The sequence below is a fragment of the Protopterus annectens genome, chromosome 10.part0 (genome assembly GCF_019279795.1).
Source record: "Protopterus annectens isolate FY-2018-M chromosome 10.part0, PAN1.0, whole genome shotgun sequence".
NCBI classification, from domain to species: Eukaryota; Metazoa; Chordata; order Ceratodontiformes; family Protopteridae; genus Protopterus; species Protopterus annectens.
In genome coordinates this window covers 1,496,281,537-1,496,300,340 of record NC_056744.1, presented here as the reverse complement: position 1 = coordinate 1,496,300,340, position 18,804 = coordinate 1,496,281,537, and the positions used below count along the sequence as shown (strand labels likewise).

Here is an 18,804-nt window from a genome sequence, read left to right as displayed (position 1 = left end):
TAAAGTCACGGTTAGTTGTCTGTCAGGTGCCAGAATCCACCATATCACATACACACTCAAGTCTCTCAACAACAGTTACTGTTATGACTCTGCCATAGTCCATGTTGGTATGAATTACTTGAGATGTACCTCTCTGGACTATATGAAGAGAGACATGATTGAGCTTGCTGATTATGTGTCCCAAGCAGGCATGTCCCTAGCCTTAAGCAGCATTCTGCTGTCACCCAGAATGATGCCTCAATACAAACATAAAATGATTGACTTAGTTTCTTGTGTCATTCCAGAGGATCCAGTACCTGACAGCCTGGGAAGATATGGTCGACAGACCACGATGGTTTGCCAGAGATGGCCTGCATCTGTCTCACTGGGTTACGGGCTTCTAGCAAAGGCTCTTGCCTCCCCTATAGTGCCTTTTTTAGGAAAAGTGATGAGGTTAAAACTACCAGCATAAAAATTTCAACAAAACACAAATTAAAGGTCATGCTACTAAACGCTAGGAGTCTAAACATGAAACTGCACTCATTGCAGGCATTCCTAACCCTGGAAAATGCTGACATCTGTACAGTCACAGAAACCTGGTTCAAAGCTGTGGAGAGCACCCCATCCTTACCTGGTTACTCATCCTATCACACATTCAGACCCCAAAATGTGGACAGTAAAGCCAAAAGAGGTGGAGTTTCAATATACATTAAAACATACACACCTCCAGGCTGGTCAAACAGTATGATGCAGAGGAGACACTCCAGGTGCAGGTAGCCATTGACAAGACCTCTATTCAAATCATAGCTAGCTGCTGGCCCCCAAATTTGACTCAAGATGCCTAATCCACCTATTTGGACCTGTTCAAATTTATCAAGATTCAACCCTTTACCCTGACCCTGTGTGACTTTAACTTCCCAAACACTAATTGGAAGATCTACTCATGCCAGAACACAAATGCCCAGAGATTCCTTGATTTTGTCAATGCAAATGCCTTGGAAAAGCTAGTCAATACTCCAACAAGAGGTGAAAATATCTTGGACTTGGTATTACCCAACATGAGTAACCACTGCAGCATCCCTATAGTATCATCTTCCCTGGTAAGATCCAACCATAAAGCAGTCACTTTCAAAGTCACCATCTCCCCCAACCCCCCTCTAGCTAGGATCAGACATAAAAACTTCTCCAAAGCTGATTACAGCCTCCTGAGGGATTGTATAAACAGCTTCACAGCCCCCTCCCTGTCTGTATGAACTGACACCAATACCCAAAACTACACCAAAGCACTATATGAGCATTTATATAGATGTATTGAATCTGGAATACCGGACAGGACTAAATCATCCTCCGCAAGGAAGAATAAACCTGTCTGGTGGACATCTGCAATAAATAAACTCTATAACAAATGGAAACAATTGCTGTCCAAGGCCAAAAAGGAGCAGGTGGCCAATTGGAAGCAATGTCTCCTTAGTCTGAATAAGCAAATAAGAGCACTAGTGAAATCCTCCAAAGCAAACTTTGAGTCCAAATTGGCCACATCTACTAGAGACAATCATAAGGCCTTCTTCACAAATGTCCACAACCTCAAAGGAAATACCCAGATCTGTTCAGAACAGCTGGGCAAGGACACCACATATACAAATGCCATAGATCTAACAAACTTGCTGGGTGACAGATTCAGTGAAAACTTTACCCCTGTCCCTCATCAGTAAATCAGGACATCCCCTGTATCTGCACCCTTCCCCTTATATCTAGGGAACAGGTCATCACTGCTGTCTCAAAGGCAAAAATGCAGCCTCCATATACACAATAACACCCCAGGCTGCATCCTATGTGAACTCAGGCAGGAAATTGCAGCACCATTGGGCACCCTATTCAACCAAAGCCTGAGTACTGGCTTCATCCCAGCTGAGTGGAGGATGGCCACTGTCATCTCTTTACACAAAGGTGGAGCATCCACCATCCAGGAAATTATAGACACATCAGCCTAGCTAGCCTGATCTGCAAGGACATGGAGTGGATTATCATGGACCTCATTAACCTTCAAACACTTGATCCCACACAGTTTGGCTTCATCAAGAGGAGGTCATGTCTGCTAAAGTTTGTCGACTTCTTTGAGACAGTCACCAAAGCCATGGATGAGGGGAAGATGGTGCACACCATCTACCTTGACCTGGCCAAAGCCTTTGACAATATTCCCCCCTTGAGCATAATAGAAAACTCTCTCAACTAGGCATCAATCCATATGTTACCAGTTGGGTAGCAAACTGGCTCACTGATAGAACCCACCTAGTCAAAATAGGGGAAGCCACCTCAAGCAGTAGACCCGTAACAAGTAGCATACCCCTGGGTTCAGTCTTGGGGCCTCAGTTATTTGGGATATACTTTTCTGAGGTGCAGGCCAAACCCAGTGAGCTATGGCTGATTAAGTTTGAAGATGACTGCAAGCTGGGTGCTATCATCAATTCCCCTAGTGATGTGGATATCCTGCAAGAGGGTCTCACTCAGACAAATGACTGGTGCCAGAAACATGGCCTCAAGTTGAATATCAAAAAATGCATCATAATCCCCTTTGGGGAGAGTGATATCCCCACACATTATCACAGTGATAACAACGTCCTAAGCACAGAATTAGTTGTGAGGATTTGGGCACCCTGGTTGATAGCAACCTGACTTTTGACCACCATGTTGCTTCTGTTGTATGGAAAGCCTTCTACATGGCCCACCTCATAAGTAAGGGTATCTCATCCAGGGACAAGGAGGTTATAACATCTCTGTCTTCTTCCCTTATAAGGCCCATTATTGAGTACAATGCCCCTTTCAGGATGTACCTCGCAAAGCACATGCAGCACCCGAACAGACCAGAGAGGTTCCTCACCAGGAGAATCCAGGGCCTCAAACACCTACCATACACAGATAGTCTAAAAACCCTATCCCTCTACTCAGTTTCATACAGACTCCTCAGTGGTGAACTCTGGCATACAAGGTGATCGTGGACCCCACCTTGATGGGACTGCTGCATATCCACAAGTCAAGCTCCACTCAATTAACGCACATGCGTCTGTCCCATAGACCCCCCCCCCATCTATGGAATAGACTCCCTCTCCATATCAAGCAGAGTATCTCTTTACTCCATTTTAAGCACAATCTGGACAACTGGATGGGAAATAGAAAATATACCTCTGGGATTCAACCCGTGTCCCTGCTGGACAAGGGCATTGTATGCTGATTTGTCTAAACATGGGCTAAACTCTTGGCTTGGCTTATAAGGGCCTCAGGCCCAGTAGCCTAGTAACTTTCTATAATCCTATGATCCTATGATTCTATGACCTTCATAAGAACCACTGAGACCAAAAACATCTTAACCATTTCTATCTTATCATTTTCCACAAATAGCAACTCCCTTAGTCTTAACTTACTTAAAGATGGTGTTCGTAGTCATTGGGGTTATGTGTCACAGAACTTGAGCTGGCTGTGCCTCAGTGCAGCTCAGGCACAATTAATAGAGATCAGTTGCACTTAGGCACAGCAGTCAGAACATGTTTAGGAAGACTGCATATAAGACAGTAATGAAATATAAATTGTGACTATGTTATTTAAATGAGGCTTCCTGCCTACTTGCAATTCATGGTTAGTTTTTATGCCATTCTGTAGCATGCACAGAAGCCTTATATAATTCAAAGTCACACCTTTTCTATCTACTTTGCAATCAGTGAAGATGCTTGCTGCAGCTGCTACCATTACTGTGTCCTGTTACAGCTGTTTTCCTAAGCTGAACCAAAGCTGCAAGCACCCAGCAACACACACCAGCCAGGCATGTGAATATATAGTAAAGATTAACTCATTTTAATTTTGTTTCTTAAGAAATTATTGAGAGTTTCAAAGTGGACAGGTATTTAATATTGGCTTTAGTGTGCTTTTTTGGCCCACAGACACAAGACTGGGGTGATACTTCAGCAGTTGCAAGACATAGTTTTGGCACATTTGGATCTGTATTTCTCAGTGAAACCTCAAACCCATTGCAGTACCATGCATGTCTTTCACTATATAGCACACTTTGATGAGGTGTTGGGTATAGTAGACTGCATCTAAGTTAATGTTAGAGCCGTACCTGGACCACTTGGAAGTGGTACTAGAGCAGGAAGGGCTACCATTTCATCAACTGCAGGTTATGTGTTTTGCATGGGGGTGCATCAGTAATGTTTCAGCCCAGCATTCTGGCAGTACCCATGACTCTCACATCTAGCACACAAGCTCACTGTACCATCTCTCCCTGCATGGTATGAAATTCAGTAGAATCCTTGTTGGTAAGTGCAAAGTTTTTGTATTCAAATTTGGTTCTGTAGGTAACAGATTAGATATGTATTCTTAAGTATTAAACTTCACCCCCTTTGTTGTTGCTGTGTCTCCCTTCCCTTGCATGCTTTGCAGATGATGATGGCTACCCATTGGAACCTTGGCATGACACCAGTCCTTAACACTATGGTAGCTGTTGAGGAGAAGTACAACACTGACCTGTCAGACAAGGATTGTCATTGGATGAGTGTTTGGCCTGCTAAAATCTAGTTTCTGTTGCCTTGACAAGTCTGTGGGTGTCGTTCAGTATAATCCTGTTACTGCATGTAGGATGTTTGCCATACATTGTAGTAGGATGTTTATCACATGTTGAAGTCAGCATAACATGATCATGCATCAGACTGGTGAGGTACTGGCCCATGATAGCAGTGCAGCTCCTGTTATCTTTCTACACAGCTATGATGATAGTGACAGTGGCCAGCCAGTTGCAGTAGAATAGAAGGATCTGCAGCAGGCTCGTGCATGGTATATAGCTCTGCAGGCAACAAGTCAGCATCTGAGTCAGAACAATGGGACATAACATTCACTTAATGATAGTGAGCTAATAAAAATCACATTGATAGTATTTAATGCATGCAGTGCTAGTTGTGGGCTATGCTGTATGGTGCATGCTCAACTTACATTGTACATCAGACTTTTTTTTTAAATGCATTACTGAAAATTATTACAAATTCTCTTTTGCATTTGCATTTTACTTTTGGAAGTGATTCAGTTGTACAGTACACCATTTATCTGAAATGTCTCCTGCACAGGCAATGAGAAAGGCATCAGGAATAGTGCAGTAGAATTCTTAACATTACCTACTGGTATGGCATGCCTAATACATGATTGCATGTCATCTGTAAATACCTTGACATTTGTTATTGTGGTTATACATACCAACATTATCAAAGTACTATTATAATTTATCAGAAAAATATGTTTACTTTTTGTCTTTTTGGTCAGTTGCTGTCCTGTTTATGTGTTTTCAGATGTAGGAACCAAGGCAGTAATTTGAAGACATAGTGATGATGAATATGTTTAACTTCTGCTCATTATCTACTTATAGCATGACATGTAGTCATTTTGTTGTGATTGGTGTATTGTGCGATTTGAACTTGTATTGTATATAAGATCATTGCATTTCATTCTGATTATCATGTGTTGTTTGTTCAGAAAATTGCATTGTCATCATCTGTATGGTGCTTCAGCACAAGTGACAACAGTACTAGTTTTCCTGGCAAGAGGTATTGACTTACTAATGTGACTTTTATTGTTCAAGTTACATATTATACATCAACAAAAGTACACAAGCGTACCTATGTGTTATTTATTTATTTATGTGTCATTTTATCTCTCGATTTTAACTTTTAACTTTTTTGTAACCTATTTTAAACTTTGAACTTTAAGGCAACACTATTTGTTATTAATTGTTTTAAATTATCAATTATTGAATTAACTAATAAGAATATGCATAAAAGCCCTTGTGTAGCAATAACACTCATTCTGATGAAGTTTCCGGTCAGGAAATGAAAGCGCTTAATCGACTTGTACTGTGTTTGTGTAAATAAATTTCTCTTTATTATGGACTGCAGAGTCTTGCGAGAGGATTATTTGCGACATTTTGAGACATTGTTCTTTCAACACTGTGAGACTGCCTTCATCGGTTTCCTGTAATTGGGGAATTCACTACTGTTTACTGGTTTTGCCTGAGTTGTTTCTCGTATCTTCCATTTTTTCTTCTATTACTAGGCATTGACTTATGTTAGTAATTAAACCTCTCATTTGTTATAACCAATATATATATCATGTTTACATATTCTGTGTATACTTTAAATCATGGGTGAAGAGTTAAACATCAATAACCCCCTGTCCCCTTTTACTAGGACGTTGAGAGCTATGGTGAGAACTGAATTCATATAAAATATAGCCATTTAAGTTTCAGTCTTCCTGTCTTTCAAGAAACAGCTGATTTGGCATAGTAGTATGTTGCTCTAACTGTAGTGCACAGGGTCCTGGGGCCAAGACTTGACAGTGAAATGCATAGTGGTAACACAGCATTTTATTCTAGCAGATTTCCAAGATTATACAAGCAATGTTTAAAATGTGTTCCTGGTTTTTAGGCTTTTGCCCCCCCCCCCATAAATTTTGGCTTTTTCCAGATTTCTTGTGTTGCAAAGTTGAGAGATACAGTTGTGTCAAATGGATTGTACAAGGAGCTGAGAGCTTCAGAGGAAGAGAAGTTTAGCGCTGCTTATGCTGAGTCTGCTTGCATTGTTAATAGCACATCAGGTAGTGTGCATGCTTTTGATGCAGAAGGCTAGGGGTTCTACTCCCATAGTATGTAAATGCATTGCTGATACTGTCCTGTGTTGTACTTTTAAAGGTGGTGGATGCTGCAGTCTTGAGAATGTCCTCTTTGATGGAAATACCTAGTAACTATGAACCTGTTATCAGTTTGCCATCCATTCCCTATTGCAATATTACTTTGCTTATCATTTTTTAATGTAACATAGGCAATTTATTCCTCAAGGGCAGGCACTTTATTTGTAGATGAAACAATGAAATATAACGTTGTTTTCTAGCAGCAGCCTCTTCATTAGTTACAGATCTCTTTAATGTGGAATTATTTCAATGACTTTTACTTCTGCAGAGATTGTGCATATTTACTGATACTGGTGGATTGTAGAAGTTTGAGTAGACTTTTATGATGGAATGTTCTGAATTAGGCAGTTTTGTCATTATTGGTGCATGCATTTTCTTTCATTGTTTACTGGAAAAATGTTCAAAACAATACATTTAAAACAGCCTCTAACAACTGTACTGTATTATACAAGGAATATAATTTAATACAATCAGGAATGTGTATCAAAGAACACGTATGTTCTGTGCGCATGAGGCCTATGATTTGAAAACAGCCCAAAGTTAAGTTTTATTTGCCACTGGCCAGATGTATTGTCTTTGAATGTGGGTTTCAATGCTGTTTCAATGAATGTGAGTTTCAAGGGCAGAGATGTTTTAATGCTAAGTCTATTGTCATTGTGAGACTGCGTTGTTTTGTTTAGCAGATGTCTATTAGTGTTTATGCTGTAAAATATAAAATAAAACTTTTAAATGAAATTCAAATCATTGTAGACGTAAAGGAGTATGCACATTACAGTGTTTATGGTAAATGGGGTAAAATAGCCAAGTAATGGGACATTGGAATGGCTGCAGGGGGAGGCCCCATTCGACCATGATTTTGTGAGGGGGGGTGGCAAACTCAATGACAGCCTCAGCTGAAGTATACCTCTCAACTGTCCAGAGTTTTGCAGAATGAATAGATTTTTGCGTCTTATTTTTGGTTTGTTCCTCATAAAATTTGTGGTTTTCTGGCAAATCATTTAGGAATAAAGTCACTAAATAATGAGAGATATTGAGTTTCAGACTTCATACCCTTCAGAAAATGCATGCTAAAGCAAGATCTGTTATTATATCAACTAGGTTTATATAAGAGCAATTTTTAGTACTGTTTGTATGTTCCCCCAATATCTTTGGCCTTCTGCAGATTTCCTGCATTAAGAGGTTAAGATGTACGGTCAAATAAATTGTTTTAAAGAATTAGGTATATCCAAACCTGTCAACTGTCTCCGATTTTGGCTCAAAATGTTGCTCTCCCCCTAATAATCCCTCCGCAAAATGGCAATTTTGGAAGAAAATGTGGAGGGTTTACAATTAATAAATAATTGTAATGATCAGAGTTATAGATTACTTTTATTTCAGAAATGCACGTAGATTCTCTTATGTTGTCAGCTGCTCAACTTAACAGTACTAATATTAAAAAAGTGTCCCTTCTTTGGCAGGTTCCCAGCCATATTGTGTGTCTATTTTATATTTTTTCATCTCATTTTTGGTCCATTTTTCATAAAATTGTGGTTTTCTGGCAAATTAGTGGCAAATCATTAAAGATGAAGTTAGAAAATAATGACAGACATTTGAGTTTCAGATGTCATACCCTTCAGAAAATTCATACTAATGCAAGACCTACTCTTCTGTTATCTTTCTAAGTTTATAACAGCAATATTTAAAAAGTATACTTATCTTTGGCCCTTTGTTCCACTTCTATTTATGGCTTTGTCGAGATTTCTTGCTCTGAGGTTGAGAGGTATGACAAATGTGTCAGGGCTATCACTGTCAGCCAGAGACATTTCTGTGACATACTTCTTGCACCTCACTCCCCCATGTAGTGACTTTGGATGTGTCCAAGCAAGGCAAGGAGCAGTTATGCAGTGTAAGTGTATAGAGTATCCCCTCATCCAGGGTCGACACAAGTACTATAGTGACTTTTCATCTGTCCTTCATTTTGCAGAATGTCCTGGTTTTCTGTCATATTTTTATACTGTTGATTTATGCTTCTTATTATTCAGAAAATGCATGTTGTTGCAGTACCTCTTGCTCTGTGTTTAAGTAGCAATGTTTTAATGACCATCAGATAAGCTTGTCTGAGATTGCAAGATGCAAGTAAGCTTTAATAAGCATACTGTTAAAGAATTACCAACATTGAAAGCATTTTTGTTGTTGCCATGCAGAGAATATTTGCATAACTAGATAACGTATAAGCCTTAGGTACTGAAATGCATATGACAGTATTTGTAACAAAGGACAAGATTACAGTAGTTTCAGAAGGTCATTACATTTGTTGGAGACAGACTTGCAGTTATCTTTGCAGGCTTTACTCTTAAACTAAACAGAATGCCAATCTCTCATGTGTGGTCCATAACCTGTGCAGTAATCCTTTAAGCAATTTATCTTGAGCTTGTTTCTTGTTTGCTATTCATTTTTAACTTTGATCATGTTTTCCCCATGAAACAAGTAGATAGTTGTTGTCAGGCAGCAGGTTATGTTTGGATAAGAAACGTTTTTACAAGTGGATGTATCACAGAGATTGCTACTTTCAACATGTTACTTGGTAGTTTTATAAAGCTGAATATAAATTATAATTAGAACCGCAGTGCAAGGAGAAGTGGTTTGAATTGAGTGCTGTTTGTTTTTTATACTTGATTTTGACTGGCATTCCAGTATTCCAGTAATGTATTTAAAAAGTAAGTTATTTTTTCATGCCTCACAATCTTTTTGTTTCCATCTAGATATTAAGTAAGCTGTCATGTAGTCAATGCATTGAAATATTTTTTTTCTTCTACACTTCATTTTGTTTTGATTGGACTCTCATAATGATGGTTTGGCACCCAGGGCAGCATATTTAATTAAAGTCCCAGTTTTTGTAGTTTTGAGCATAGCTCTACCCCTTTCTAGTTGACCACACCCTCCAAATTGGCCCCACCCATTCAGCTGTCTCCTGCAGCCCCCCTTTTATTTGAAGTCACCAGCCACCACTGCCCTAAAGACAATGTGGTCGATGGTCCCACTGATCATGAGCAAGTGTTGGCCTGTGGACTTGAGGCTGAGTTGCTTTAATGTTTGGATGTGGTAGATGCAGGTGAACATATAGACCCTGACCTCACAGAACTATGTGACCTAGACCTCGGCAGTAAAGTTGTAACATGGCCTGTGGACTGTTGATGCAGCCTTGCTGTCTTTCTCTGTCTCCATCTTGTGGAATTCCTGATCCACATTCCTGGGATTCACATGGGGTTTGGCTATCTCAGCCTCTAGGTATGTGGACTGTACCCTTTCCACACTCAACTGTCTTTGCAATGTTTGTTTGGTAAGCTTTAATTCATGTGTGAAGAGAGGCAGACAAGGGTGCTGGGTGTGCAACCATACTCTGCTTGATGACCATCATGGCAATATTCATGACCTCATCCATTCCCCTGTATTTCTGAAGTTCCTCATATAAATCTTGGAGTTTTCCATCCCTGCCTCACTCCTAGTACCAGTGGCCAATGCCTGAACTGTTTCATGGCACATTTGTTACTGGGCTGCCAAAGCCTTGTTGGTGTCTGGAGTTAACTGTGAAAAATGTATTTGTTTTTGCCTTCAACCCCCTTTTATAGGTGTGACATTGGCTAGTGTTACCTTGACTACAATCTCTGCATCAGGGTGTGCATGCTGGTGGGGTGCTTTATGATGCCTCCTCCTCACCTGCTGAAGTATCATGTCATTATTCTGCTGACACTGTAAGTTATCCATCCTACCTGTTGTGGTGAGGTGGGGTCCTGCTAGCACACTGTACAACTTTGTGTCACTGTCCTCAGAGTGTGAGAAGCATATGAGACTAATATCATCACTGACAGTCATTCAACTGTCAGCATTAACCTGCTATGGAAAGAACAAGAGGGGGTTGCTTCTGGGCTGACCCTGTCAAGAATTTACAGGTAGCTGAGACCTGTGAGTGATGTAATGCTTTATTCAAGAAGAAACGATTAGTCACACTTATGATGCCTTGTTTGTTGCCATTCTCCAACAATTTATGTGGATTTCACTCCAATAATGAGAAATATGAAGGATTAGATTTACACAGGGCCCACAGACAGTACTTGCAACATGATGTAATAAATTTGTATGTGTAATAAAATCTGCACTGCAGGATTATTACTGATGTAGTGGTCTGAAATCGCCGGTGTACACTTCACCTCTGATGATTTTAGTAGAAAACTTGTCAGCATCAAAGTCATCACCCCTTATGGACAGATGGTATTCCTCCTCAGGTGTTAGAGGTTGTACTGTGGAAGGGCTACCTCTGGCACTTGCACAGTCAGTTGCATTCTGCATAGTTTTGCTTTTGCATGCCCAGCTAGGTCATTTGTTTTTTGCTACACTGTGCCAAGATACAACTCCTTCATCCTACAGCATTCATGACAACCAGTACTTGATGGTATGCATTAACCCTTGATGCCTGTTTTGGCCCCCCTTTTACTAAACAGCTGTTTCCCATACATCCATGAGAATGTGGCTGTTCTCATGTCTCTATGGTGTTGTTTCCTGGTACTATAACATACTGAACCTATATGCAAATATTGTCTCACAGTTAACCCATGTGCCCTACACATGGCTTTCCAGAGTAATAGTTTTATTTCAAGTCAGTATTGCTTTTATCAAGTGTCATTTTCCTTGATAATACTGCTGCATGATGTTACTTAATTTTACACAGCTGTGTACCTTAATCTTTTGTTATTAATATCTTCAGGTGGTCAAGCTGTGATACACCATAATAGTCTTGTTAACATGCATGAATTACTCACTAATATTGAAACATGCTATACTTTATGCCCTTTAACTCTGTTAATCTGCAAGTGTGAAGCATGTAAATGGTGCCATACCAAGTCTCTGATGCTGGCATCTTCTGCCATATGTGCAACAGACTTGTGTATGGGTTACACCCCCTGTCATAATTAAGCATGCTGTACCTTATGTCATTTAACTCTATAGTGATACGCAGATGTGTGAGCCATGTTAAAGTGTTACACAACATTTACCTAATGCTGATGCCTTCTGCCCTATGTGCAACAGACTTATAAATGGGCTACACCCCCCTTCATTATTCAAACGCATCTTTCTGCATGTACCTCACAAAGCACATGCAGCAGCTGGAGAGACCACAGAGGTTTTTATCAGGTGAATCCAGGGCCTTAAACATCCACCATACACAGATAGACTAAAAGTCCTATCCCTCTACTCAGTTTCATACAGACTCCTCAGAGGTGATGTCTGTCTGGCATACAAGGCGATCATGGACCCCACCTTGATGAGACTGCTGCATATCCGCAAGTCAAGTTCCACTCGATTAACCCACATGCGTGGCCTCAACCTGGTCTGTGACATTAACAAAACTTGTTGGCGGGACAGATTTGTGTTCCAGAGACTCCCTCATCTATGGAATAGACTCCCTCTCCACATCAAGCAGAGTACCTCTTTACCCCTTTTTAAGTGCAACTTGGATAACTGGATGGGAAACAGAAAACATACCCCTGGGATTCCACCCATGTCCCTGCTGAACAGAGACATTGGGTGCTGATTTATCTAAACATAGGCTATCTCTTGACTAGGTTTATACAGGTCTCAGGGCCAGTAGCCTAGTAATCTCCTATGATCCTATGAAGCACGCTGTACCTTATGTCCTTTAATTCCGTATTGATATGCAGGCGTATCAGACATGTTAAAGTGTGTCACAACATTTATCTGATGCTGATACCTTCTAACATGTGCAGTGCAGCTATAAATAGGGTATACCCCTATCTTCCTCATATTTAAATATGCTATACATTATTAACTCTGATCTGAAAGTGGCTATATATAATATAAAATCATACATGGTTGCAATTCAAAATGTAGAATACATATTTGGTTGAAAATGTTTTTGTCAGTGAAAAAAAGAGGGAGAATGGACAAAACTGAACACTGTGTGAATCACATGGGGTCAAATTTAGTTTTAAATAGTGTAGCTTAGCAAGAGTGTGCAGGAAAATTGTTTGAATGAAATAATGATGGTTGTGAAGATGTGCAAGACCATGTTATAGCACATGGTGTGAATATGCAGGTGCTCATGGTTTAGGGTTAGAGTAAGCATTAGGTAAGGTGAAAGTCCGTGTTGTGCATGTTTTCTATTGTGTGTGTTCTGTGTCCTTAGTAGTAACACTCCTGCTGTACCATCTTGCTTATGTGTGTTAGCCCTAACAGTAACCCTGACCTTACCCGCTGTCCCAACTCATAATCCTACACATTATGTTACTAAAAACATTGTCGTTAACAGTATCACTACTTAAATGACACTTGAGCTTAGTTTTGTAACTAAGCTTTACTGATATAGGTTTTTTTTGTGGGAGAGAAGTATTCAGTGTTTTGTGATTCTGTCTTTTTTGTTCAACCATTTGTGATTCTCTCTTTTGAGTTTTCTTTCATGAAATAATCATGTGTATTATCCTGTGGGCCTCAAGATGAGTGGCAGGCCTATGTGTCATGCTACTGATGATATGCAGAACCTGATAGAGGCAGTGGTTAAGTGGGTAATACAGAGATGCCTTCATCCTTTTCAAACCCTCTTTCAGCGTGTTAAAGATTTGCTGACCCAGTTGGGCCCTGACCACTGAGCAAATGGAGACCACCCCCCCTCAAAACTGGGGACCACCTCTCTGAGTCAGACAGGAGGAAGAGGAATAATTGATGTCCTCTGGATCAGTGTGTGCCTGCCTGTAGACCTCCTTACCAAACTCCTTTTGTGCCTGTATGCCATTTGTTTGCCTTTTGTTCCCAATTATGTCAGCCCACCATAGTGTTCCTGTCTTTTGTGTTTTTTCTTCCATCACCCTTCCTTAGTTCTGTCACCTACACCTTCTTCCCTTGCTCCTTTCTCAACTTCCTTCTTATATATAAAAATTTGACAACATGAGTCTGCCTCTCACAAAAACCTAGTACCCTACTTCTCCCACCTTCTCCAGCAAAATACTCTTGAAGAATTCCTTTTGTGTCTTCCCTTGTCTTCTCTATCTCTCATTTCCAACTTTCCTAATGTCTTCATTGTCAACTTAAAAAGACCAGTCAGAGGTCTCCACGTCAGGACACAATTACATTTCCAAAAATAAGGCTTATACCTGTTTTAATTAATTTATTTACTGCATTTGTTGACCGGGAAAGTCCACCGGGCCTTGGAAGAGCCCATTTTCAGTGGAGGCCTGGGGAGAAAAGCTCCACAGTATTACATCCATAAGCTCCACAGTTCTACATACATAAGTAAATGAACAATGTTGATACATACAAAAGTAAAAAACAAAGTTGAAACATAGGACAATGTCATTCCATTAATTACATACAAAAATCCTTAACTATATGCAAGAGTAAACTGTGTTAATGTGTAGGATCAAGTATTATGGGCAGTAGTATGACATGAGAGGGAAAGCAATGGCAGAAGTGGCAATAATGTATTACAGCCAGCTATAGATGTGAAAGTAGTGATGCCATGTATTTGGATAAACACATGAGTATATACATATATTTGTTGAGTTCTAAGGTGAGCAGAGTTGACTTCAGGGTAGAAAGCTGGTGACAGGTCAGAGTTAGTCAAGGTGACAGAAATGAGTCAGAATGGTACAGAGGAGAAGAGGGGAGTGTTTTTTTTTTTTTTTTTTTTTTTTTTTTTCTGCCTATTGCTGAGATAGTTGGTAAACCATTGTAGGGTGGGAGGAGATATGCTAATACTAGAGCATTTAGTAAGCATTAGGGAGTGGAAAATGGTGTCAAATCCCTTTGCTAAATCAAGAAAGTGCAGAAACTAAGGAGCCAGCATCATGAGCTCTATTTACTGTGTCTAAGAAGGAAAAGATGGCTGTATTGGTGTTTTGTCCAGGCCTGAAGCCATGTTGAGTGGGGGAAAGCAATTGGTGTTTTACTAGATGACTTATGAGCTGTGTTATGGATGCATTTCTCTAATATTTTAGAGATGGGGGAAAGAATGGCAATGGGATGGAAGTTTGATATGTCAGAGTTGTTGCCGCCTTTATGAAGGGGGATGACAAATGCTTTCTTCCAGATATCTGGTATACAGGATTCTTAAATGGACCTGTAAAGGGGACTGCTGATAGGATAAGCAATGCAGGTGGCTGCTAGTTGTAGGTATTCTGCAGGTAGATTATCTGGGGCATTTGTACATGGTTTTAGTTTATAAAGAAGTTTTTGGATGGTGGATGTGGGAATGGGTGGTAGTGAAAAGGTGTATAGGGGATTTGAAGGGTTATGTGTTGATGGTGTTCCTAATGGGTCTGTGTTGATGGGTGGGAAGGTAGTTGTACGTTTGGTGATGGTGTCAATAAAGTATGTATTGAAGAGTGAAGCTAGTTCAGAGGGAGTTTTTTCTGGGTTTGGGCATGGGGTATTGTTTGTTCCTGGGTGGAGCAGGAAGTTAATTGCTCCCCAGAATTTTGGGGGATTTTGTTTATGCTGGTCTTGAATAGTTTGGATGTATTCTTTTTGTTTTTGACAACTAAGCATTTACCTGATTGCGAAGTTGTTTATGTTCCATGAGATTGGTAGGAGTTTTGTTTTTTTGCTAGGTTTTCCAGGCTTTTTCCCTAGAGGACATGACTTGCTTTGTGGTCTTTGCAAGCCAGCAAACATGTTTTGCTTTGACTCTCTTTAGTCTGAGAGGGGCAAAACTATTGAGAGTCCTGTGGAATGTGGAATTAAAGAATTCCACAGCTTCATTAAGTGGAAGAAATGTTAGTGGGCTCCAGTTTGTTTTCTGTAGGATGTCATTGAGGATATTTTGGGAGAAGTGAGATAGATCTCAGGTATATCTAAATTGGTGGTTGTTAGCTACAGAGGTGGGCTTACGGGTTATGAATGCTGGAGAGTGGTCGCTAATACTGTCAAGGAGAGTGCCGGAGGAAGAGATTTTATCAGGATCAGAAACCAGGATCTAGTCCAAGGTGAAGCCTTTGTTTCTGTTATTGTCAGGTCTGGTAATATCAGAGATTATCTGGGAGTAAATGGGAAGGTTAATATTTGTAGAAAGGTTTTAATTAATTTACTGCTGCCATGCTACACTCAGTGACGCTATCCTCAGACTTCCACAGAAAGCATGTGTACAGTAGCATCTGCTTCTGTATAATGAAAAAAATACCAAAAAACAATCATACATGTACAAATATACAGCTTCTCCTGCATTTAACCAAACACATTGAAATCTATTTTGTGAATTTGCAAACTGCCAGCCGTGTTGTGGGCATTTCCATGCACTGTTATGATGTTCCATAATCAGTACTGTTCATTCATGCTTAGCTGATGTACATAATGGCTCAGCTCCACTTTTCAAAGAATCTTGCTGCTTGAACACACATATAATCTTTTAAGTAATTTATTCCCACATTTCTTTAGCTGCTTAATCAGCATCCCATATGAATGAGATTCCCTGGTATCTCATCATGCCAGGATCCCACAAAAAGGGGATGTTCAATACCAAGCTATGTGTTGGAGATAGTTTATTACTGTAACCTTTCTTTTTGCTTCATTTACTTAATATCTTGATATACTTTTAAAATACATTAGTTTACCAAATAATTTTATATCATATGCTGAATTGGTAACATATAATATTGTCAGCAAAAGGTATATTTTTCTCACTAGTTTCATGTAGCCCTGTGTGGTTACTACTGATGTAATCACTGTTGGGATGTACTGCCAATGAAGTGAAATGTAGAATTAGTATTATTATTTATTTATGTATTTATTTTCATTGTGGATTATATAAACCACTACCCTCTAAACTTTTCTGCATTGGGTTGTTCTGTATGTTGTATCTGCCTTGTAGGTTCAATATGGTCAAATTAGTGAAATAAAACATATTTCTTAAGTTTGAAGGATAGATTGAAAGGTTGGGAAAATTTTTCTTATTGCTGTACTATTGGGTGCTGTTTTCTTGTGTCATACCAAATCAATGAAATTTAAAAAAATAATAAAAGGGTAATGGTATATCATGCAATGTATAGAAGGCTGCAACTGTATTCTCATTACACAGAATGTGATGAAAGTTGTTTTCTTTCCTTTGAAGGACAAACTGACAACATCTCTGTCTCATCATCAGGCAAGTCTAAAGCATCTTAAAGAAATAAAGTGCCAGCAAGAAATGAAGATATCAGAAATCACAGTAAGTCAGTTGTATTTAGTGTGTTTTAAAGTTTTCTATTATTTTCCTTTCTTTTCTTTCTTCCTTTCTTTCCCTTTTTTCTTACTTAATGTAGTAACATTTTTCAGGACCATGCCAGAAGTTTACAGCTCCACATAACATCAGAATTTGCCCAGCTTCACCAGTTTCTCCAGGAAAAGGAAGAAAATCTAGTCAAACAGCTGAAAGAGGAAAAAGTAGGAATTCTGAATGAGATGGATGAAAACTTGAGAAAAATTAAGGAAGATATTCATGCTGTTCAGGAACGAATCTCTAATATTCAGTTACAATTGCAGCAACAGGACACAAGGACTTTTCTAAAGGTAAAGTTATATTGGGCTGCATAAGACCCTGTGTGTTGTTTTAATACTGACATCTTGGCAAAATTATCAACTTTGATTCATCCTGTAAAGCTGCAGATCTATATCTGATGGAAACGTTGCAAAAATAATACAACTCTGTAAAACTGTGTTGTTACAGTCCCCATAGAATATATATATGTATAACAAACCCCTGGACTTGGTATTAATCTCCTTACCCTGTACAATATCAAATGTTACAGTGTTTGTTGCAAAGCAAGTGGTTTTTGCAATTAATTTTGTTGATAAGGATATCTCCTTGAAAATTTGTGTGAAGCTGAAAAATCCTGCCCTGACATCATGAAAGACTAAACCGACTGTAACTTTCTACCTACATTTAGTGTATAAGCTACAGTTTTACCATGTTGCATCCAGCAACAGGTGAGTTTTAAATTTTAGTAAGAAAATTTGTCAGGCATACTTCATATGTGGAACATTGTACATTGCATATTAATGCATATGATTATTTATTAGTGAAACATTAATGTAAATAAGTAGCTTTCATGTATCTTGTCTTTGATTGCCCAGAATGCTTTGCTAGATGGCATATTTCCTGATCTCTATTCCTCCACCAAACTCTATCCAATCACAAATCTACCTTTACCATCACATCCCTTGACAATACCTCCATTAAACTTAAACCTCACACTAAGCTGCTTGGCACCATAATCAACGATCAATTAAAATCCGACCTTCACATTCACCAGAGTATCAAAAAAACACATCAAAAACTGGGACTAGTTTACAGAAATAAGAAATTCCTCATCCCTAATTCTAAACCTTCCACGGCACAAGCTTTCATCCTTCCCCGCCTCCTCTGTGCTGCTCCAATTTTCACAAATATTCAGTCTTCACTACTCTCCAAATTTGAACAAGCCTATAACAAAATAGCTAGATTTGCCACAAATCTATGCTACAACTCTCACTGCTGCCTTGCCTTAAAAAAGCTAAATTGGTGAGAATTCTCCCAACTCCTACTATCAAAGCTACAAGCAGCACATTCAGTAGTCAACAAACCTACTGTCTGTGCCCCCCTCTCCTCACTTATATCTAAGTATACTCCCCAACTGTCCTCTTCACAGCTCTGATCAACATCTAATTGACATCTACAAACCCAACAAAAACATAGGTAAACTGCTATAAAAATACTTAGTGTCCGAGGCCTGAAACAAACTAAAGAAATATCTCACACCCAAAACACTTCAAAAAAGAGCTTAAACACTCACTTGCAAAGACATGGCACTGCCCCTGTCTAAACCCCACCTAACCCCCACTCCCATCTTCAGCCTGCATCTTTTACTTCACCACCTTCTTCTCTCTGGCTTACCTCCCTTGTCATTTCCCCACTTTCACAAAGATGTCTTACCAGACTTTTACATACAGCTATACTCTTGGTCAACATATATATTTAATATCTTTCTACAACTACATTACTTGTAAATTCCATTTACAAAATAGCCTTTTTATTATTTTATTACTTGTAAATAGCCTTTACAAAATAGTCTTTTTTGATTTTCACATTTTATGTAAATCATTTGT

At 39.3% G+C, this 18,804-nt stretch overlaps 1 protein-coding gene across 1 annotated transcript in view; it reads left to right on the top strand.

Annotated features, from left to right (window-relative positions):
• The window catches only part of LOC122813680 (zinc-binding protein A33-like), a 235,933-nt gene that overhangs the window by 59,659 nt on the left and 157,470 nt on the right, over positions 1-18,804 (top strand). Inside the window, exons 2-3 of the mRNA XM_044086130.1 lie at positions 16,793-16,888; positions 16,996-17,229. Of these exons, the coding sequence (XP_043942065.1) occupies positions 16,793-16,888; positions 16,996-17,229 (330 nt within the window). The remainder of the gene's footprint in view (positions 1-16,792; positions 16,889-16,995; positions 17,230-18,804) is intronic.